This window comes from Notolepis coatsorum, assembly GCF_963971535.1.
Source record: "Notolepis coatsorum genome assembly, chromosome: 13".
NCBI classification, from domain to species: Eukaryota; Metazoa; Chordata; class Actinopteri; order Aulopiformes; family Paralepididae; genus Notolepis; species Notolepis coatsorum.
In genome coordinates, this window is record NC_140177.1 from 29,085,251 (window position 1) to 29,108,489 (window position 23,239).

Genomic DNA, 23,239 nt, shown 5'->3' on the forward strand with positions numbered 1-23,239 from the left:
TGTGACCTGGTGTAACAGCAACATGGTCACCACACTAGAGCTAGCATTGTGACCTGTGTAACACCAACATGGTCACCACACTAGAGCTAGCATTGTGACCTGGTGTAACACCAACATGGTCACCACACTAGAGCTAGCATTGTGACCTGGTGTAACAGCAACATGGTCACCACACTAGAGCTAGCATTGTGACCTGGTGTAACAGCAACATGGTCACCACACTAGAGCTAGCATTGTGACCTGTGTAACACCAACATGGTCACCACACTAGAGCTAGCATTGTGACCTGTGTAACAACAACATGGTCACCACTAGAGCTAGCATTGTGACCTGTGTAACGCCAACATGGGTCACCACACTAGAGCTAAATTTGATTTGCAAATACAGTACTGTTTGTGATACTGAAGGAGTCAAGAAAAGGGAGTATATACATTTGACTGTATATACTGTATATATACTGTATATTGACAACCATACTGGGTAATTTACATTGGAGGTGGGGGGGGGGGGGGACACTATACAAACAATCCACATTCCTTTACAGCTTTGGGTGAAAGCGGTGGGTGAAGGGGGCCAATCTAAACAATTCTGGGTCACATTATTACACATTATTACATTACATCACACTGAGTTACAAACCTACCTTGACTCTTGACATGCGAACGAAGTGTTTTCATAGAAAGCTGTGTACCAACAGAACGAATCTTTGGGTTGTCTGTCTGGCAACTGAAGTCCCTTGAAGCAGGAGAAAGGCGTACATTGCCGCTGGAACTTGTGGTGGCCTAAGAGTTACCAAATCGTAAATCAATTACAATATAATACAAGCCACTAAATATAACGTTACCTTGTTTACCTCTCACTAGTTGTGTTCTTTTATTTAGAAGTTATGACTAGCTTGCTTCAATAGTTTTCTATAACGTTACTTTATAAAGAGCAGCAGTTACTATAACGTTAGATGGTATTTATGATAACATATCTCACACGACATATCTACTTACTATTTCTTGTGTCGGGTCGCGTATTGAAGGCACAGCTCTTTTGGTTAGCACCAACATGGAGACCACTCCAGCATCAAAAATACCTTGATTGGTGACGTCGTCGGCGGAGAAATGTGCAGTACAAACCCGAGTATTAGACGTTGCAACGGAACTTGGAGGGTCACCAAAAAGGAACTTGTTCCATTGTTGGCGAAGTTCGGCATCAACGGGGAAACTGTGCAAAGACTTCTCGGTAGCTCTACAACCAGGAACATTACATCTGCGGGGTTTGCTGCTCATCGTGAAATTGAGGCGAGTGACGGCAATTTCTGTTTCCAGGTTGTATCGGCTCCAGGTACCAAGAATGGAGGCGGGCATTAGGTAAAACCACACAGCCAATCACATCACCTTGCGCTATAAACAGCGCCCTGTGACGTTGCCCAGCTCGTCAAATCAACATGACCTGATTTACTAGAGGCAAATAGGGGATGGGCTGTAGCTGAGGAATTCGTCAATATAGTATTTAGGCCCAAAAACACATTGATACGAACTCCTATTACTATAATACAATGCTAGAGACTGAAAAATGACATTTATAACGCATAGCCCCTTTAACAGTGTTGTAGCCTCAGCAGATTTGAAACACTATCGCACTGTCTTACTTCCCTCCATCAAACACTACTAGCCTAGTATCTGAGTTGTTTGAATGGTTTATAAAAGATGACTTAAGCCCAAAAGTAATCACCAAAACGAGGCACTTTTTGAGAAATGTTTAGAATACTACTAATGGCTAATTCTACTCGCCAGTTATTTGTCGTTTTAGAATTATAGCCAAAACTGCAGATATTTTTTTTTGTCTGCAGATGCCATTGACTATATTCACACGGCAGCCGTTTTGTCAGGTTGGGTTCCTTTCCTCCCTGTTCCCACCTGAACCCAACCTGAACATAACATTGGAGCAAAATGGCCGCCTTGTTGTGAATGTGGTCAATGCAGGCCTACTGATGACCTGCCTCTTTTTCAGTCTCTTTCTCACTATGTGACAGAACTGTTTGTGGACATTAACATTAAACCAGACCAGTTTTCCATAGATCTGATGGTTATGCATGTCTGTCTCTCTTGTCCTCATCTCCCTATTGCTGTATTTCTCCTCTAGGTGATGGGGCTGTTTGGAGACAGTAAAGCCAAACTGGATATGCAGCAACTGAGGTTAATGTATAATTATAAAACTGATAGTTCCCGGTCCTTGATTGTGATTGGCTGAGCCATGTTCGAAGCAGTTGTATAAACACACACGCCTATGACAACTGGCTGATCACTGTTCTAAATGAATGCGCTGACATAATATCCTGCCATGGTGTCTGAATGCTAATGTTATGCTAGCAGGCATTACAGTTGCTAGCATTGCATAAGGTTTGCAAACTGAACATGATCTAACAGTATGTTTAACAAATAGCTTAGGTAGCTATCCAGCCGTACAGTTTGTCTGCAGCAGATTCTAGTAGCAAGAACACTGAGCTAGTCCATTCGTGTTTATTGTCATGTTAATGATTTTGGTTGAATGCTAGCATAATATTAGCTTTCTAGCTGATGAACTGCATTGCTTGGTGGAAGAATGATTATTTGTTATTAATACATTGTTGCATTTTTTGTTGTTGCTGTGTTTATTTTATGTAGTAGTCGTTTAATAAAAACAATAAGGCCATGCCTAACAACGCCCCTTAGTTCTAAAATCACTGTAAACCATGGTCTCTTGTTGCTTAGTGCTTGTGTGTGTGTAGTCATTCCCAACAACGATGCACTTTCCAATTAAGGCTGTAAGGCGAAGTTTAAAGTGGGTGAATAAATTGGCTGTTGTTCTTTCATTTAGGCTAGAAGAGACCGGCCAAGATCTCCAGGAGACTAAGGTGAAGCTCACCCAGGAGGAGTTCATCAACAAAATGGTACATGTCTTGAAAAGAAAATGCTGGTATTAATGGTATTTTGTCTCGTCTAGTCTTGTCTACTGTAATTGTTTTCTGAGACAAAGTTGAAACTGGATTTTTTTAATCTTCTGTTCTCCGTCTTCTCTGTTTTCACTTTACAAGTTGCTCGGTACGGTCAACGCCAGCACCAGTGACGTATCTGATCTCCATGAAAAGCTGGACAGGAAGACTGAGGTGATGACTTGTCTCCTTCATTTCTTTTTTCTTTGAGTTTTGTATTTACATTTTTTTAAATTATACTCTTGTTCAGTATGATTTTTTTTTAATTGTCTTTTTCCCCCTCCTTTTTTCCGATTTGTCTCCCATCCCACTGTTAGTCGTTATGCCAATTCCCAACCCCCTTCCTGGTTGTTGCGCACCCCCCCCCTACTGTTGGTCCGAGAGGCCGGAGACTGTCGCATGCTTTCCTCCGACGCATGTGCAGCCAGCCGGCAGCCAGCCTGGCAGCGCAGATTCTCACTGGGAGAGTGTAACGTGTGGAAGGTCGCACTACCTCTCTCCAGATCCTACCCTCGCTGTGCAGGCGCCCCGACCGAACTGTAGGGGTCGCTGTCCACAACGCCCAGGACCCACCCACGGCTTCCCTCCCCCTAACTCAGCCAAACGAGTTAGTATAGCGATCAGCCCAAGCCAAGGCAATGCTGACTCTCCGGGAGTCGAGACCGCAGCCTCTTGCATTGGTGACGAGCACAATCTCCGCTACGCCACCTGACCGCCCTCTTGTTCAGTATGATGGTCTTGTTATATGTTAAGGTTATAATATAATAAACCATGATCAAGTCAAGAGTTTTTTATTTGTCACGGCATACAAGTATACAATGAAATGCGGGTGGTCTTGCCCGCAACGATGTGCATAATACAATAGTAATATATAATAGAATCCAATAGAACGACATTGTGCAATAAAACAAGTAAACAGAGTAGGGCATATCGGTATATATACATGAGTTATTTACAGAGCATGGTAGGACATGCTAGGTCCTGTGGTAGTGCAATACACTGTTAGCTACGGATCATGGACTCTTATAAGAATGGAACAATGAGAAAGTGATTTAAACTTCAGATTTTGAATCTTGCAGGTGGAGCAACAACAGTCGGGCCCAGATTCACTTAACCCAGCGCGTGGAAGCGGAATTCAGCGCCATCCATCGCTACGTACAGCAGCACGGCACCAAGCACCACAGCATGCTCTGCAGCTTCTCGCAGGCCATGGGTAAGAGGACGGGGGGAGAAGAATCAGTAGCTTCTCACAGGCCATGGGTAAGAGGACGGGGGGAGAAGAATCGGTAGCTTCTCACAGGCCATGGGTAAGAGGATGGGGGAGAAGAATCGGTAGCTTCTCACAGGCCATGGGTAAGAGGACGGGGGGAGAAGAATCAGTAGCTTCTCACAGGCCATGGGTAAGAGGACGGGGGGAGAAGAATCAGTAGCTTCTCACAGGCCATGGGTAAGACGACGGGGGGAGAAGAATCAGTAGCTTCTCACAGGCCATGGGTAAGAGGACGGGGGGAGAAGAATCAGTAGCTTCTCACAGGCCATGGGTAAGAGGACGGGGGGAGAAGAATCAGTAGCTTCTCACAGGCCATGGGTAAGAGGACGGGGGGAGAAGAATCAGTAGCTTCTCACAGGCCATGGGTAAGAGGACGGGGGGAGAAGAATCGGTAGCTTCTCACAGGCCATGGGTAAGAGGACGGGGGGGAGAAGAATCAGTAGCTTCTCACAGGCCATGGGTAAGAGGACGGGGGGAGAAGAATCAGTAGCTTCTCACAGGCCATGGGTAAGAGGATGGGGGAGAAGAATCGGTAGCTTCTCACAGGCCATGGGTAAGAGGCCGGGGGGAGAAGAATCGGTAGCTTCTCACAGGCCATGGGTAAGAGGACGGGGGGAGAAGAATCGGTAGCTTCTCACAGGCCATGGGTAAGAGGACGGGGGGAGAAGAATCGGTAGCTTCTCACAGGCCATGGGTAAGAGGATGGGGGAGAAGAATCTGTAGCTTCTCACAGGCCATGGGTAAGAGGACGGGGGGGAGAAGAATCGGTAGCTTCTCACAGGCCATGGGTAAGAGGACGGGGGGAGAAGAATCAGTAGCTTCTCACAGGCCATGGGTAAGAGGACGGGGGGGAGAAGAATCGGTAGCTTCTCACAGGCCATGGGTAAGAGGACGGGGGGGAGAAGAATCGGTAGCTTCTCACAGGCCATGGGTAAGAGGATGGGGGAGAAGAATCGGTAGCTTCTCACAGGCCATGGGTAAGATTTTATTTTATTGATGGATTAAAAACACACAACAAGGATCCAAAGGATAACATGAGAGAGTAAAACCCTTATTTCCGTCATGGTCCCAGGGCTGTTAGGCCACAACAAAAACACGACAATAACACAAAACGCATACATTTAAAACATAAGACTAACCTATCACTAAAATTGTATACCCCACAATAACTAAAAACTGATTGGAAACCCATTCAAACTATAGGGGGCTATTCCTCTATTCTGTCCATGAGCCACTTCCTGACGCTTCCCTTGAAGCTGTGGAGGCTCAAGCTCTGCTTGATGGGGATAGGCAGATTGTTCCAATCCTGGGCTCCAGAGAAAGTAAGGGAGCACTGGCCCAGATTGGATCGGAAAGAAGCAGGCTTCAGGTTTGCTATGCTTGCTCTAGTTCTGTGGTTGTGGGATTCGTTGACCGGGGTGAAGTAGTTCTGAAGGTATCTAGGGGACCTTTGGTTTATAATAATATTGTGCACTATGTTCAGTCTGAGCTGGGTAACTCTGGCCTCCACAGGAAGCCAGTTTAGCTCCTGAAAGTGTCTCCTCCCTATGTGGGTGCGAGGGCCAAGACCCATTACCACCCTTACCAGCTTATTTTGGGAAACCTGAAGCTTCTTTTTTATGGTCACTGTCAGGCCCTCGAACCACGACACGCTACCATAGTCGAAGAGTACTAGGCTATTTGCTAGTAGCCTGAGGCTATCTCTGCCAAGGAGGTTGGCTTTCCTAGCTAGGTACCTGGTGCGAGCGTTGACTTTCCCCAGTACTTGGGAGGCCATAGCCTCCCCATCTAGGCTCCCGTCTATCATACAGCCTAGATACTTCGCTTTTTTTTGCTGTTTTAGGGTTACAGCTCCTAACTGGATGTTAAACTCCCGTGCTTTCCTGAGCTTGGGCTTGGAGCCTAATAGTACTGCCTCTGTCTTACCTAGGTGAAGAGAAAGCCTGTTGTCCGAAAGCCACCTGCTCACCCCTGCAAGTTCTTCACCTAGCATCTGTTCTAGTGTGTTCTGATCCTTGTGAGACTAGCAGGGCTGAGTCGTCTGCAAATAAAAACAAGTTACATGAGCATGCTGCTGACATGTCATTTATGTACAGTAAAAAAAGGAGAGGTCCTAGCACGGCTCCTTGTGGGACCCCACATACAATGGGCTTGGCCTCTGACATAGTGCCACTGACCTCAACCCGCTGCACCCTATCAGAAAGGTAGGAAGAGAACCATCTGACCACTGTCTCAGACATACCCAAGGCCTTAAGCATGGAGAGCAGTAGGTCATGGTTCACTGTGTCGAAAGCCTTCTGTAGGTCTAGAAGAACTAGCCCACACAGCTTACCTGAATCTATCTCCCTCCTGATACTGTCTGTAAGATAAAGAAGACATGTTTCAGTAGAGTAGGACTTCCTAAAGCCGGATTGGAGGTCGTACAGGAGGTCATGGCTGCTTGCATATTCCTGGACTTGTTCATGGACTATCTTCTCTAGGACTTTGGATAACACACTTAAAATTGAGACTGGTCTATAATTGCTGGGGTCAGATTTACTCCCTTTTTTATATATACGGATGACTTTGGCATTCTTGAAGTCGGTGGGTACCTTGCCTAGGTCCAGGTAGAGGTTAATAATATGGGTTACTGATGGAGCTATACTGTAACTCCGGCTGCATCCCTCAGAAACCTGGCACTGATGCCATCTACACCTGTGGCCTTCTTGATTTTGAGCTCACCCAGCATCGCAGCCACTTTGACTACTGACACCTTGCTTAAGGAGAACGAGTTTGCCTTAACCCCTCGTTGGCTATAGTAGTTGGAAACAAAGTCATCACCAAACTGCTCTGTCTTGGGAGGTAGGTTAGAGACAAGCTTACTTGCTACCGTTGTAAAGAAGTTATTAAAGATTGTGGCTACATTCTTTTTATCAAACTCTATTCCCTTGTCGGTGGACAGGCCTATGTTGGACTCAGTAGTCCTTTGGTTGGCATCGCCCCCACAGCCTAGCTGCTTGAGGGTTTTCCACAGTTTAGTTGGGTCATTGCTGTTCTCCTTGATGGTTTCTGCAAAGTATTCTCTCTTAGCTATCCTGATCTTTTCCTGAGTCTGGTTCCTGAACTCAGGAACCAAAGTCAGCCTGATCGTGAGAACGGTTAAACTTGGCTAGGGCAGAGTCCCTCCGTTTGATACTATCACCTATGATGTGGTCAAACCATGGGTCTGATCGCTGCTTCACTCTGGTTTGTCTAAGGGGGGCTACAGAGTTTATAACCTTCAAGAACAGATTTAAACGTGCCCCATGCTTGGTCTACCTCATTGGCCCTGAGAACTTGAGACCAGTTCACCTGCTCTAGCTGGGCCCTAAGAATGTCCCCTGAGTAATTCTTGAGGGATCTGGCAAAGATAGTTTTATGACCAGTTCTCTGCACCTTCCTCGAACAATAGATGAGATAGTGGTCACTGACCCCATACTCTATGACCCCACTCCTGGGGATGTTCACTTTGTCTGTAACTAGGATTAAATCAATAGTAGTCTTGGATACATCAGTTACCCGAGTGTGCTCTGAGATCAATTGCTTCAGACTGAACTGTTTACAGAAATTGGTATAAGCTTTGTGGGTTGGAACAGAGGGATTTGTGACATCGGTATTAAAATCGCCCATTAATATACATTCTTTCTCCTCTCCTCCCAAAGTTGACAATACAGCCTCAAGGCTCTCATAAAGAGTTCGAGACTGGGGGTCTGTAGCAAATTCCAAATAGAATGTGGCTGGTAAATGTCAAAGAACAGGGATTCGATTTCATCAGTAGAGACCGATCTAAGCTCATAGTTAATGTCTGAGTGGATGTAAGCGCAGACTCCGCCGCCGTTTCTGTTTCGATCTCTTCTCACAAGTGAATAATTGTTTATACCAATTTTGGAGCTGTCAATGGAATTATCAAGCCATGTCTCCGAGCAGCAAAACAAACTAGGATTTGTCACGGTAACGACAGAGCGGATTTCCTCCATTTTGCTGAGTAATGGGGGGGAGAAGAATTGGTAGCTTCTCACAGGCCATGGGTAAGAGGATGGGGGAGAATAATCAGTAGCTTCTCACAGGCCATGGGTAAGAGGATGGGGGAGAAGAATCGGTAGCTTAGCAGGAGGCTAGTTGTGTGAATTGTAGTTTTGAAAAGGTGGACCTAAATTCCATCCTCTATGCATCCGTATCCACCTCCTGTAGACCTGTGTGTATTTGGAAGTGATCAAATCCTCTGGAATAGCATTCTGTGTTTATCAAGTAAAGTGTAGCTGGATTCTCGAGTGGGAATGTTTGTTTATTTCACTATTTGATTTTGATTCTTGGGGTCACTATTTTATTTCATCACAATTCGATAGATTAACTTTAGGCTTGTGTATTGGGCTTGTGTATTTCTGCTTGGCTAATCTTGGCAATATTTCTTTGATTTTGGTGAGGTATACATTTATACTTTTTCTGTTTCATATTCTTAAACTTGACTGATCTTTATCTATCCTATGTAGATGGTTTGCTGGCTGGGAACAGATCGGCCTTTAACGAGACTCTGACGACAGTGGAGGCGTCGCTGAGTGGAGTCGAACAGCTGGTGGTGGAGGGCGTGGCTCAGCGCCAGGCGGAGCTCCAGCAGCAGGGGGCGCTCTGCCTCAACAACAAGGCCGGCCAGCTGCAGCTACTGGTGAGGAGGACCGGATGACCAATTGACGCTGATTGACGCTTTGAAGGCCATGGTGGACACCACGCGGGCACTGGCGAACCAGGTGAAGTAGAGTTGGCCGCGTCACTTTTTATTGACTTGCACTGGTTGTGGAAATATCAGTTCTTATCAAACTAGTAGACACAAACCGCATCTTCAATGCCATTTCTTTGGTGGAAGGCTACCTGTTTGATAGTTGCTGGCTACAAATCACCTTTTCGAAAGGAGCAACGGTATTGGATTCGGTTGCCTCAACTTTGTCGCGTTCACTTGTGGGAATCCAGTGCAGATAACTTATTATTCCGGTTTTGCTGCATCTCTTCTCTTCTCAGATGGAGGAAATGAAGGGGATGAGTGGGTTATTTTACAGTTTGGCTCAGGACCTGGTTGTCCTGAGGGAGACCACCTCTGCGGGCTTCAGCTCACTGCAGGCGGATCAAGACCATCTGCAGGAGCAGATCAGATTAGCGCAGTTGAAAAGCCAGATGGTAAGAACCAGCAGATCAGACTAGCACAGGAGAAACACCAGGTGGGAAGAGGAACAGTTCAGACTAGCACAGGAGAAACACCAGGTGGGAAGAGGAACAGATCAGACTAGCACAGGAGAAACAACCAGGTGGGAAGAGGAACAGGTCAGACTAGCACAGGAGAAACACCAGGTGGGAAGAGGAACAGATCAGACTAGCACAGGAGAAACAACCAGGTGGGAAGAGGATCAGACTAGCACAGGAGAAACACCCAGGTGGGAAGAGGAACAGATCAGACTAGCACAGGAGAAACACCAGGTGGGAAGAGGAACAGATCAGACTAGCACAGGAGAAACAACCAGGTGGGAAGAGGAACAGATCAGACTAGCACAGGAGAAACAACCAGGTGGGAAGAGGAACAGATCAGACTAGCACAGGATAAACACCAGGTGGGAAGAGGAACAGATCAGACTAGCACAGGAGAAACACCAGGTGGGAAGAGGAACAGATCAGACTAGCACAGGAGAAACAACCAGGTGGGAAGAGGAACAGATCAGACTAGCACAGGAGAAACACCAGGTGGGAAGAGGAACAGGTCAGACTAGCACAGGAGAAACACCAGGTGGGAAGAGGAACAGGTCAGACTAGCACAGGAGAAACACCAGGTGGGAAGAGGAACAGGTCAGACTAGCACAGGAGAAACACCAGGTGGGAAGAGGAACAGATCAGACTAGCACAGGAGAAACAACCAGGTGGGAAGAGGAACAGGTCAGACTAGCACAGGAGAAACACCAGGTGGGAAGAGGAACAGGTCAGACTAGCACAGGAGAAACACCAGGTGGGAAGAGGAACAGGTCAGACTAGCACAGGAGAAACACCAGGTGGGAAGAGGAACAGGTCAGACTAGCACAGGAGAAACACCAGGTGGGAAGAGGAACAGATCAGACTAGCACAGGAGAAACAACCAGGTGGGAAGAGGAACAGGTCAGACTAGCACAGGAGAAACACCAGGTGGGAAGAGGAACAGGTCAGACTAGCACAGGAGAAACACCAGGTGGGAAGAGGAACAGGTCAGACTAGCACAGGAGAAACACCAGGTGGGAAGAGGAACAGGTCAGACTAGCACAGGAGAAACACCAGGTGGGAAGAGGAACAGATCAGACGAGCACAGGAGAAACAACCAGGTGGGAAGGGGAACAGGTCAGACTAGCACAGGAGAAACAACCAGGTGGGAAGGGGAACAGGTCAGACTAGCACAGGAGAAACACCAGGTGGGAAGAGGAACAGATCAGACTAGCACAGGAGAAACAACCAGGTGGGAAGAGGAACAGATCAGACTAGCACTAGATCCTGATCAATCTGGCCAGTATCACGTCTTCGTTTGTTTGGCTCTCCATCCAATTCCCCTGCGTTGTGTCATTTTAATGGTCCTGACGTCTCTCCGACACTGGCTGATAAGATCCTTATCTCTCCCAGTTAGTACAATCCGCAAACCATAATAATTCTCCACCTCCGTAAGAATTCGACACTCCGACAAACGTGAAATACCTTACAAGGAAAAGCGTGGTTTTATTGCTATAAACCGAAACCTCAGCTCAGATGTTAACAGATTGTATTGTCCTTGAAGAGTCTATTATTATTTTTTTTTATTGGTCTTTTTCCCCCTCCATTTTCCTCCGATTTTCTCCCATCCCAATGTTAGTCGTATGCCAATTCCCAGTCCCTTCCTGATCGCTGCGCACTTACCCCCCACAGTCAGATCATCTGGCAGAGTGGAGGCTACCACGTGCTTCCTCCGACACACGTCCAGCCAATCACCGCTTCTTTTCACCTGGCAGCGCGGATTCTCATTGAGAGGGCGTAGCGTGTGGGAGGACCACACTATCCCCCTCACGTCCAATCCGCGCTTAGCAGGCGCCCCGACCGAACTGTAGGAGTCGCTGTTTACAACGACCCGGACCCACCCCGCCAGCTTCTCCCACCCTCTGATACAGCCAATTGTATCAGTGCAGACGGCCAGCCAAGCTGGTGACAACCCCGGAGCTGTGAGCTGGATTCGAACAGGCGAATCGAGCTCACAGCTCCGGGGCTGGTGACGAACGCAATCTCCGCTCGGCCACCTAACCGCCCTCTTGAAGAGTCTATTCTAATCTTTCGGTGTGTTCGTCTATCGTCCTTTTGTTATTCAGTCCAATAGTGTTCAGGCCTGGTCTTTAGCCTAACCCTCCTCACGTTAGCCGAAGCTAATGATGATGTGGCATTCCCCCCCCCCCCCCCCCCCCCCTCTCTGTGATGAGAGGAGAGTGTCTTCTGTGTGATCTCAGTCCTACTCGCTCTTGGTCAGATTCTAGTCTGCCCTACACCCGGAAACACCGTTCGACTTATAGATGTTCGTCGTCGCAACGGCGGCCCCGCCTTCTGGTTGTCATGCGACGTGTTGTCATGACCACTGCGTTAATAACCTTTACACACATTTCACGTTTCATTAAGATGAACCTCTCTCCCTCCTGCTCTGGGCCTACACTCCACTCGCTATCAGTGTTCTTACAAGGAATGCAAAACATTCGGCTGGCTGCTAAACATTCTGCTGGCTACTGCCTCTGAACCGCTTCTTCTATCACCGTCTTCCATGCACATTTCGATCACCGTTTTAGCTGTGATCATCTCCCCCCAATCTATACATCACATACATTGAAAAAGCACCCCAAATCCTTCACACAGGAGAAACAACCAGGTGGGAAGAGGAACAGATCAGACTAGCGCAGTTGAAACACCAGGTGGGAAGAGGAACAGGTCAGACTAGCACAGGAGAAACACCAGGTGGGAAGAGGAACAGATCAGACTAGCATTAAGTGCTCCTTTTGTTTGAGACTCAACAGGAAAACATTTGTTTGAGTAGTCCCTTACCTGAATCTTGCAGTTGCAATTGAATGTGTGGCTGCACTGTCGATATGCTGTACCTTTTTTAGTTTGGGGTCTTTTTGGCTGCAGCAGTTTGCGCACTTTGCGCAGTGTGTCTCATCCATATGAATGTATAATAAACCCTCGTTATTTGTGGTGTGGTTTTCCTGTCCCTCCAGGGCGTGAATGATGTCCTCAATGTGCTCCAGAGTCGGCTCGGCCTGCTATCTGTGGACAACGACACTGGCTACGCTGGTCTGCAGTCAGTTTATGAAGCCATGAGAGAACCTGTAGAGAGCATGAAGCAGAATATCTCTACGTGAGTAGAGAACATTCTCTCTTTCTCTTATTCTCTTCTCTGATGTCTTGGTATAGTGGGCAGGTTGTTAGGAAGTGTAACTCGGTTTCCACCTCGTCTTGTGTGCAGTGGGTGCACACAGTCCGTCTTCTCTTGGCAGCCAGGTCTGCCTATGGCGGCCTTTCTCGATGGCAAGGCTGTGCTCGCTGAGTCTGTACCTAGTAGGGGTGTAACGGTACACGTATTCGTACCAAACTGTTTTGGTACAGGATCTTCCGTTCAGTACCCGCTGTGTACCAAACTTTTTTTTGCGTGGGAACTGAATTCAAAACTCCCAAGTTCACCCCCAAAATATAACTAGTGCAAAGGGTCGGATGTTGTTAATTCAGCCCATGCACACCACTGAGTGATTACCTGTCATTTAGCAGTCTCATAGTATGGTGAACGCAAACGGCAAGCCAGAGCTAGAAGACTTACCCTGAGGGATGATCCAAGTGCTAAAAACTGAAAAGTAGGCTACTTACATTCTTGACACTAAAACTCCCAAAATAGCGTTAGCCAAAAAAAAATAAAAAAAAAAGTAGGCCAGCTGTAGTTTACATAGCTTGCATACAACTTTGTCTCAAAGTTACACAAAGTATTTCCAACCGGGGCTTTAGATTGCGGAGTGCAAATCACTGTCTTCGTGACAGATGGTCGCGGTTCACAATCTAATATAATTATTTTTCCTTTTTAATTATTTTTTTTTTATAAACTCAAGTCTTATTTATTTGAATATAGAATATTTGTTAACAGCCCTACTTAACAGTAACTGCACACTACATCACCCCTGAGTAGAACATGGAAAGCCAAACTTTAACCCACTGTACCGAAAACCCGTACCGAACTGTGGTTTTTGTGTACCGTCACACCCTTAGTACCTAGTCAAGGATCTCCTTGGTTTTGGATCAGTCACAGTGCTCAGGTATGCTGCCACTCTGTTTAGGGCCAAATAGCATTCCAATTTGCTCTGGACTTGGGTTGATTCTTTCCATGTGTCGGATAGTTTCCTTTTTGTTTTCTTATAATTTGGTGTGGTTTCCGTCTGGTGGCTCTGCTTGTGTTTGTGAGCAGAGTCCCAGAACCTGCTGGTTGAGTGGGCATCTCTCTAGGGTATCTCTGTAGGTGATCTTCCTAATACTGCTCTGCATGCATTATTTGGTGTTTTCCCTTCGGTGTGCGGAGAATGGATTTGCTCTGTGTGTAGGTGTAGGACATCTCTGCCAGCCTGCTAAACATCTCTGCCAAAAAGAGACCAAATCTGGACCAGTTCTGAACATCCACAACCTAATTAGTTTGAAAGAACCTTTTTAAATACTTTTGAATTGGGTGTATACAGTGTTGTGGAATATTTTAAATTGGTTGAGACGGTGAACTGTAGAAATTCAGATGAGTCAAATTGTATATAAAAATAGAACGTAGTTTATTTCCGTTTTCTGTGGCCACAGTTTACAATCGGAGACAAGTGTACACACAAGCGTCTGACCAGAAAGTGAGAGAGCTCTGGTCAGACTTACAATTGAGTACCAGCTGGGAATGACAAATGAACAAACATGAGAAAATGAAAACAAAGATGGGTTTAGGGGGTTTGTCGTGTCTCACACAAGACTGGCAACAAGAAAAAATATGTGATTTACTTGGTCAGGTCATATCTAAGTCAAACTGTCCTGGGCCTTGGCCGTTTTAAGAACACGTCAGACTGTCGCCTAGTGTCTTGACTAGTTAAAGCTTTGTACTGAGAAATATGTATTTTATAACAGAGCTATGAAACATGTCTAATAAGCTGTACTAATTATGTAACGTATAATAAATGACCATTACAACAAGAGTTTCACAAATAACCAAAAATGAAGCTTGTCTGAACATTCACGAGTTAAGCAGAGTTCTTCCTCTTTGGGCAGAGATGTTAACACCATTACAACAAGAGTTTCACAAATAACCAAAAATGAAGCTCGTCTGAACATTCACGAGTTAAGCAGAGTTCTTCCTCTTTGGGCAGAGATGTTAACAGTGGAACGTCGTCCAACTCTCTGCGTAGGAGACCGGGCTGCCCTACCCCTCTGACACTTCACAGTAGAATACAGAACTTATTTGGAATGGTATGTTTTTAGAATGGTATGCGTTTTTTAATCCTCCTCCAAGTGGTTGCAGTAGTGTGGAGTCCCAGCTCTCGGCACAGTCGGACCTCCTCTCCTCCACCTCTTCTCTGGCCTCCTCGCTCCAGCAGAGCGCTGAGGAGACACAGCAGATGCTGGGGGAGAGCATTGGCAACCTCCACAGCTCCCTTACAGGTGGGGAATCTCACATCATTCACTTAGAAAAACGACTAATAGGGCAGTCGCGGTATGACATTTTCTCACCGTGGTTGTGTGTGTGGCTAATCACCGCGGGATGCGGTGGTACCGCACTTTTATTCAATTATTTTTTGGGATATATACCTCTGTATATATATTTTTTTATTAATAAGACATGAGTTTTAGAGATTTTAAAGGTCGTAGGAGTCCCGAAACTATTTTAAACATGTTTGATAATCTATCCATCTGTCCCTCAACATTCTGAAATGTGATAAAAGTAGAGTAGGGTGTTGCCTGCTCCTTTAAGAGTGATGCGTTGTGGGATATACTGTAGGTCTACGCAAGCAGCGAATTGAGGCACACATCCCTTCAACTTAAAACTAACGTTATTTGAGCCAACATTTAATGTTATTATAACACTATTTTAACGTTAGTGAATTTGAATGCACATACGTAGCTAGTTAAATATCACAACTTGTGTCATTGTTCATCATTGGGGGAAACTAGCCAATTAGCTAACGTTATAGATGGCGAACGTTAACTAACGTTTGCAAACAAAGCTAACGTTATCCAGTTGACCTTACATATCATAATAGCTATGATAATGTTAACGAAGTGAGAGTAGGGATTAGGGAAACGTTGGATGTAGTCGGAGTGTAGCGGGAACGGTAGAGAGAGGCAGCACTTAATTTGCGTGTAACGTTAGTCAATAACAATATCACAATTTGTGTCATTGTTCATGGGGGGGGGGGGGGGGAAGAGGAGAACTAGCTAACGTTATAGATAGCCAACATTAACTAATGTTTGCAAACAAAGCTAACGTTATCCAGTTGCCATTACAGATGATAGCTATGATAACGTTTTAACTAACGTTAACGAAGTGAGAGTAGGGAAACGTTAATGTAGTCCTGAGTGTAGCGGGGATGGTAGAGAGAGGCAGCACTTAATTGGCGCATAACGTTTAACATTAAGAATAGAGAGCTGCAAACGGAAATTAATGCCCAGTCCTTGAGAGAACGTCTACTGTCACCACCTTACAGAGGGAATTACACCGAAGTCCGGCTAGTTATAACAAGCACGTTACATGACCGGCACTTCGGCCCGGGAGGCGTGTGGCTTTTTCCAAATCCAACAGTGCAAAAATGCGGAAGCATTCGTCACCGCACGCCACTACGGTAAAGCGCCTTTCTTTTCAGGCCCGCTTTGGGAGCTGTCGCGCGGAAATAGGCTGTCTATTGCCATTCTCTTTGACAAACTAACCTTAACCAGCTCCTTAACAGCGCCTAAACTTAACCGTTCTAACCTTAACCAACTCCGAAACAATGCCTAACCTTAACCTTAACCTTAACCATGCCTAACCTTAACCATAGAAAGAATATTGCCATTCTCTTTGACAAACTCTAACCTTAACCAGCTCCTTAACAGCGCCTAAACTTAACCGTTCTAACCTTAACCAACTCCGAAACAATGCCTAACCTTAACCTTAACCATAACCATGCCTAACCTTAACCGGCGAAAGAATACACGTTAAAAAAAAATCACGTTAAAAAAAATATATTTGACGGGATTCGAACTCACCAGCAACTAGCTGTAGGATCCACAGCCATGGCGTCTTGCCAATTGAGCTATTTCTGGATACTGAATTTGGGGCGGTGACTTATATATATTGTTAAGGCGGGATGTCATGCGCATGCGCGAGCACCTCGCGAGCACGCCGGCGCACGCACGCACCTGAGCGAGCACGCCGCCGCTGGCCGCTGCGTGAAGGAAAATGAAAGGCGCATTACCGCACGCCACTACGGTACCTCCGGTGACGAATGCGGAAGCATTTTTGCACAGTTGGATTTGGAAAAAGCAAAAGGCGCCCGGGAGTGTTAGGAGAACGCTCCCCTGTACTCTACTACGGTTCAGATTAATACAGGAAAAGGTATACATTGGGGGCTCGAGTCCGGGATATGAAAATAAATCCTGATTTCATCTGAGTTGTAAACTGTATGGAAACGTGAAGTTAGCTCATGCTACTGGAAAACGGATGCACGAGGCAATACATTAACTGAGTTAAAAATGATGACGCCCCATTTTGTATTTTTTCTTTTACCACGGTTGTCTGTTCACCGCGGGATTGCGGTGATGCGGTTACCGCGATAGCCTAATATATATATATACTTGGGGGGGGGGGGGCTTGTAATCTGGAGGTTCCCGGTTAGATTCCCGGGCAGCGTGTCAGAAGTGTCCTTGAGCAAGACTGTGTTAACCCCCAATTGCTCCCGATGAGCAGATTGGCACCTTGCATGGTTGCCTCTGCTGTCGGTGTGTGAATGGGTAAAAATGTGAGGAACAAATTGTAGAGCGCTTTGGATAAAACCGCTATATAAATGCAGCCATTTACAAATACGTAATTTATTTGTTTTTTTGCACCATGGAATTGAATGTTAACAATACATTCAAATAAACGACTATTTGGGAATTTCAGCACAAAATACAACTCAATTTGAAATGACCGCCTGCTAGATGAGTACAACCACCCTGGGATTCCAATTGTTTAATTTTCAAGCTAACATTTTTCAAGCAGATTGAGTTTATTTATGTATATGGTTCAACTGAGTCCACTTCCTGATAATCACTAACTATCTCTAGGGAGGTTGATCCTGCTTTTTGGCTAACTTCCTGTAAAAACTAGGCATTGCAGATAAAATATGAATTAAGATCCAGCAATTGCATATCTTGTCATGTCATATCATTGTCAGAAACATACTTTAGTGAAACGTTAAGGTGGAAGACGAGAGCGTTTACGAGCTACCGCCCTGTTAACTGCTATTTCCTGCTACACGGCCCACTTTGTGGAGTTCTCTCCTGATTGGGAGACTCATGTTAATGACATGACACAACACTATACAAGTGATGGCTGTTGGAATGTAGAGCTACTTAAAGGAACACGCCAACCTTTTGGGAAATTTGCTTATTTTGCAATCTACCCTGGAGTTGGACAAGCAGATGCATACCCTTTTCTTCTCTGTGCATGCATTAGGCTTAGGGAACAGCCGCACCGTTAGCCTAGCTTAGCGTCATTCACTGGAACTAGGTGTGCCAGTGTAGCCTAGTTCCCAACAGTCACGAAATACACTCCAAATACAACTCTAAAACATGTTGTGACCTGTGTATTTACCACGTGGAGAAAAAAAATGTAGTAATTATTAAATTAGACATTTTCGTTTTTATACTCTGCTTATATACTCTGGGCTATTTTTCATCCTCAAAAGCCCAGTTTTTCAAAAAACAACATGACTTATTTTTGAGGCGATGAAGTCACGACGCTAGGCTAATGGGTGTGGCTGTTCCCTAAGCCTAATGCATGCACAGATAAGAAAGGGGTATCTGCTTGTCTAACTCCAGGGTAGATTGCAAATAAGTGAATTTTCCAAAAAGTTGGCGTGTTCCTTAACACTTATTTTTAACAAAAAAAGAAAATGTCACTTACAGCACATGAACTTTTCTTAACTCCCCCTCCATCATAGGCCTGGCGGAGCGCGACGGCCAGTGGTTCTCCAGAGCCATGGACCAGGCAGAGACTCAAGCCCAGGAACAGGTCTCCCTGCTGGAGAACAGCACTGCTGCTGCTCAGGCTCTGCAGCAGGTAAACAACCTCTGTGTATATCATCACAATTTCCCAAGCCCTGCCCTCTTTTCTTGATCCTCCAATCACAACTGTTGCTTTTCCTCTGACAAACAAAATGAGGGAAGCGACAGTTGTGCTTGGAGGATCAGGAAAAGAGAGCAGGGCTTGAGGTTGGTCAATATATTTTGTCCATAGTGTGCAGCCCTGATGGATCATTCATTGTGGTAGGGGTGGGCGGTATAACGATTGAACTGGTATACCGGTAAAGATTTTACTCTACCGGCTGTACCACAAGAAGGCTACTTTTCGGCTCTTTGAATGTAATTTTTTTTTTTCACATTTACAAATGTAACGCAGAAAGCTAGGGGAACTGCGTGCTGCCATTAAAAGATAATAAACGAGTCAAGAAGTTGGCCTATTATTGGCTACTAAATAAGTATGCATGGTTAAATGGAGGGTCCCATTACTGATGCAAACAATAACAATGAGTTTGCAAGAAATGTGCTTCGTTCATCATCTGGCCGTGGTTTGGGTTTAAAATGTCGGACATTGAGCATAAAACGTATCCGCAAGCGATGTCGAGCACCCTATTCCCTGTACCTGGTTCAACTAAGTCGATCAACTTACACTTTGCGTGACATCCAGGCTTTTTTTACCGTCGGCGTTTGGGAATTTCATGTCGACAGGTAGGTGAAGTGAAATTAAAGTTTTCAAGGCGCGACCCCTGAAATAACGTGTCAGAGAGCCTTGGAAGCTATACAGTTTCACTATTAATCAGGTTTTAATCTGTTTCGGACATCATCCATACATGCATTGAATTGATTAACCTTTGGTTTATACCAGTGACACCAGTCATGTTAATCATCAGATAACAGTGCTTGAACAGATAAATGCATTTTCTCATTCATTCATCAAAACGTCAAAGGCTTGCAATTGCTCATTCATTTTCTCAAGTCACGTCCACGTCAAATCCGCCAAACGGCGCATCTCATCAGACATTTTAATCCCAGTTACAATATCACAATAACGTGTGAGTGACAGTGATACAATTCAACAATCCACAGATTCCAGGGCTGTACAGTGCAATGATATCGTCGCGAATTGCCCCTTTAATTGGCCGTTGCGATTGGTAAATATTATCTGGGGGCGGGCTTGCGAGTAGTGCTTTCAAGCCTTGGATTCGCATTTCACTCCTAAATTATCCAAGGCGTGTGATGACGCGATGACGTCACTCACGCGAGCTGAGCAGTGAGCACTCGGCAGGTATGATCAGCGGCGTCTGCTCCTCCTCCAGCCCGTGGCTGTTGTAAACACTGGGACCTCGGTGAGCCTGCCAGCCGGCTAGCTACTGATAGCTATCAACAAATGCTCCAGTAAGTCTAGTAGTGCATGATAGCTTGCGTTAGCTTACTGTTCAAAACGAAACGTCCCATTAAACTAAATAGCTCCGTCCTGATATCAATGTCTTATAACACTGAGTTGATGCGTATTCGAGCTGAGGGCACGCTGAATATAGTCAATAGGGACCAGCTGCAGCGCCGGAGAATCCTGGTCGTAGCTGGAGGCTACAGTATAGGGCCCAGCTGCAGCTCCGGAGAATCCTGGCCGTAGCTGGAGGCTACTCAGTACACACAGTGGAGCTGGTTGCATATAGCGAGCATTTAGACTTGTTGCGTGGTGGCGATGTCTCGCAGATAATACAACTACAAGTATGATTATATAATATATATATTTTATTAAAAAAATATAATTTTTTTTTTCTTTTTTTTTTTAAATCAAAAACAATCGATATAAATAATGGTAAAATTGTTATTTAAAGATTTGCCCCTAAAAAATATTTTTTGCCCCTAAATTTCTCATTTTGCCCCTAGTGAAAAAGCTTAGCGTACAGCCCTGGATTCAGATTTGGCGTAATTCATATCCACAATCCAGCATGAAGACGCTTCAATTTATGCTTGAATGAAACACAATCCGGGCGCAAATACATCCACAGCCGAGAATATGAAACTAATCGGAGCCAAACGCCCGCAGGGTTCACATTTGCAATGATCCGTTATTAAAACAACCACATAGTGTGTGTCGCGACTGCGAGAGCCGTATATGACGTGCATTATTTAGGACAAAGTATAAATCCATAGGCTGAATATGATTTATTATCAGCATTTTAGGTATATTATTTTACATTTCAAAAGCCCCCTCTAGAAAAACGAAGCACAAAACATAATTCAGAATGGTATAATGGGATCTAGACTGTGAGGATTATTTCAGGAAGGAGAGCTGGCATTTCTTTGCGAGGGCGTGGCCATGGTTTATCCAGCTAACTGAACTTAACCCTGCCCTCGACCAGGTTCAAACTTTTTGATCTGTTGCCATAGTGATTTAGAAAATCGCATGTCGGGGAACCGAAAGGTCTAGCTTAAGTCAAGTTATCCTGAAAATTATCCGGCTAACTCAGTTAGCCAGGTACGAGGAACAGGGCCCAGGTCAGACACTGTTTTTATGTGTCCTGTTTTTATGTATTTGTACATTTCTTACTGTTTCTATGAGTCCTGTTTTTATGTTTGGGGACAACGGATGGAAATTAGCCTCGTGCTAAATCCGGCAATTTTTACACTCCACAGTGTTCATTAATTTTGCATTGTCCCGTCCAAATAAACAAATTGAAAAAAGAAAAGCAAGCGGTGGAAGGACATTACAGATTTCATGTTCAATGACCTAAACGAAAGTTAGCTGTTAATGCTGAGCCAGATACCCTTTCTTTCTCTCACTCTCTGTACGTTCAATGATTTTAAGTAGCCAAATGTTTTTTTAAAGTCCAAGTTGTGGTCACTCAACTGGTTGTTTTGCAAGGGACGTTTTGTCAGTTCATGTAGCTACAACACAAAAGCCTACACCTGGTTGCACCGTGGGTCTGGACAGTTTCGAGCTCCCCCCCCCCCCCCCCCCCTCTTTTCTTTCAAACAATACTGGTGGGTAGGATGGGTCAAATGCAGAGGAACAATTTCCTCACAGGCATTAATAAAGTAGAAGCACTCGCCTACCACCACAGAAACTCTGGGATCGAATCCAGCTGTCAGCAGTACCTCCGGCTTGGTCAGTCGTCCCTACTAACACAATTGGCAGTGTTAGCGGGTGGGAAGCCGGCGGGGTATGTGTCCTGGTCGTTGTAAACTGCAGTTCCTACTGGTAGGTCGGGGTGCCTGTTCAGTAGGGAGGGGATCGGGGGGAAATAGCGTGAACCTCCGCACACGTTACATTCCCCCAGTGAGAGTCCTCTCTGTCGGGTGAAAAGAAGCGGCTGGCTGACTCCACATGTACCGGAGGAGGCATTTGATTTGATTTGATTGACCTAAACATATACAGATCACATGTGTATTTGCCTCATCAGGGATAGAACGAAAAGTCCAGGTATTTCCATCGTTGTCGTTGTGGTAGTTCTACACCCTCCCTAGGCCGACAGTGGGGCAATGCACGCAACGACCAGGAAGGGAATTGGCATAACGACTAAATTGGGATGGGAGCAAAAATACAGAAAGTGAGGGGGAAAAAAATATTTAAAGAAAATAAAAAGTAGAAGTTAATTTGTTTATTTTTTCCCCAGAGTTTAGGGGACAAATTATCTCTTTAACGCTTCCTCTCTCGCTCTCTCCCCAAGACTGAGGCTTGGTCTGCAGAGCAGCTACAGGGGTCCAGGACAGACCTGGCTCAAAGGCAGAGTGAATTTACTCAGGCTGCTGAGACCGTCCAGAACCAAACCTCCATGCACCACAACCTCCTGGACGAGCAGCAGGCTGCGGTCCAGGACCACATCGACTCCGGCATGGGGATAGTCCATCGCTTCCTGGAGGAGGAGCTAAGACGAGATGTCTCGACGGGTAAAGACGAGTTGAAGCCTCCACACGAATAGCTGTTTTTTCTCTTACCGTCTTTCGTCTCTGTAGAATGAGTATAGGGGTGTGTACCTGCTGGGAAGGCCTCTATGTATGCATATTCAAGGTTTATCATACTATATTTGTAGTAGAGTATGTGTCCACACAGACTTGGGTTCGATGTTTTCCTGTTTGGGCGGGGGGTACAGAAGGTCTCAGTATTATACTAGTCTCTTAACGAGCTGTTTCACCCTCCTCTAGGTAAGACCCCTCAGCGGAGAGAGTTTGCGTGTCCCAGGGTGCTGGCCGTGCGTAGCCGCAAGGAGCTGCTCGAGGATCTGCGTGGGCAACAGGAGGGGGCTGCCCTGCCTCAGTGGGACTCAGTGGAAGAGGAGGCGGAGGACCCATAATCGTTTTCAAATAAACGCTAGATGGTCCATAGTATATGTGTGTGCCAGGGTTGGAAATTAACATTTTTTTTCAAGGGCTTTTTTTGCCCCCCTTAATTGATTTTCTTTTGTATTTCGGGGGCACTGAATTTTTATGATAAACGGTAGGGGTGGGACGGTTCACAAAATGACGGTTCGGTTCGTATCACGGTTTTGGGGTCACGGTTTTCAGTTCGGTTCGATATACGTACATTTTTATAAAAAAATATTTAACACTCAAATCTAAACATGCTTCTCATTTATTAACACTTTGAGTGCCGGGACACGTCTTTTCACGTCTTTGCTGGCCATGCTAAAGTTGCCGGGGGACGCTGTACAGCGTCCTTATATCAATATTTCAAAAATCTGCGATCGGATTCATAATGTCCCTCCGCT

The 23,239-nt window shown here is 45.5% G+C and overlaps 1 protein-coding gene across 1 annotated transcript in view; it reads left to right on the forward strand.

Annotated features, from left to right (window-relative positions):
* Window positions 1–22,825, forward strand: part of LOC311239305 (kinesin-like protein KIF11-B) — a gene marked incomplete at both ends in the record, with an annotated part of 55,213 nt that extends 32,388 nt beyond the window's left edge. The window contains 10 exons of the mRNA XM_084327611.1: window positions 2,134–2,186; window positions 2,848–2,946; window positions 4,042–4,175; window positions 8,741–8,913; window positions 9,264–9,419; window positions 12,479–12,618; window positions 14,779–14,927; window positions 18,446–18,564; window positions 22,202–22,421; window positions 22,677–22,825. Of these exons, the coding sequence (XP_084183737.1) occupies window positions 2,134–2,186; window positions 2,848–2,946; window positions 4,042–4,175; window positions 8,741–8,913; window positions 9,264–9,419; window positions 12,479–12,618; window positions 14,779–14,927; window positions 18,446–18,564; window positions 22,202–22,421; window positions 22,677–22,825 (1,392 nt within the window). The remainder of the gene's footprint in view (window positions 1–2,133; window positions 2,187–2,847; window positions 2,947–4,041; window positions 4,176–8,740; window positions 8,914–9,263; window positions 9,420–12,478; window positions 12,619–14,778; window positions 14,928–18,445; window positions 18,565–22,201; window positions 22,422–22,676) is intronic.
* Window positions 22,826–23,239: the final 414 nt, after the last annotated feature.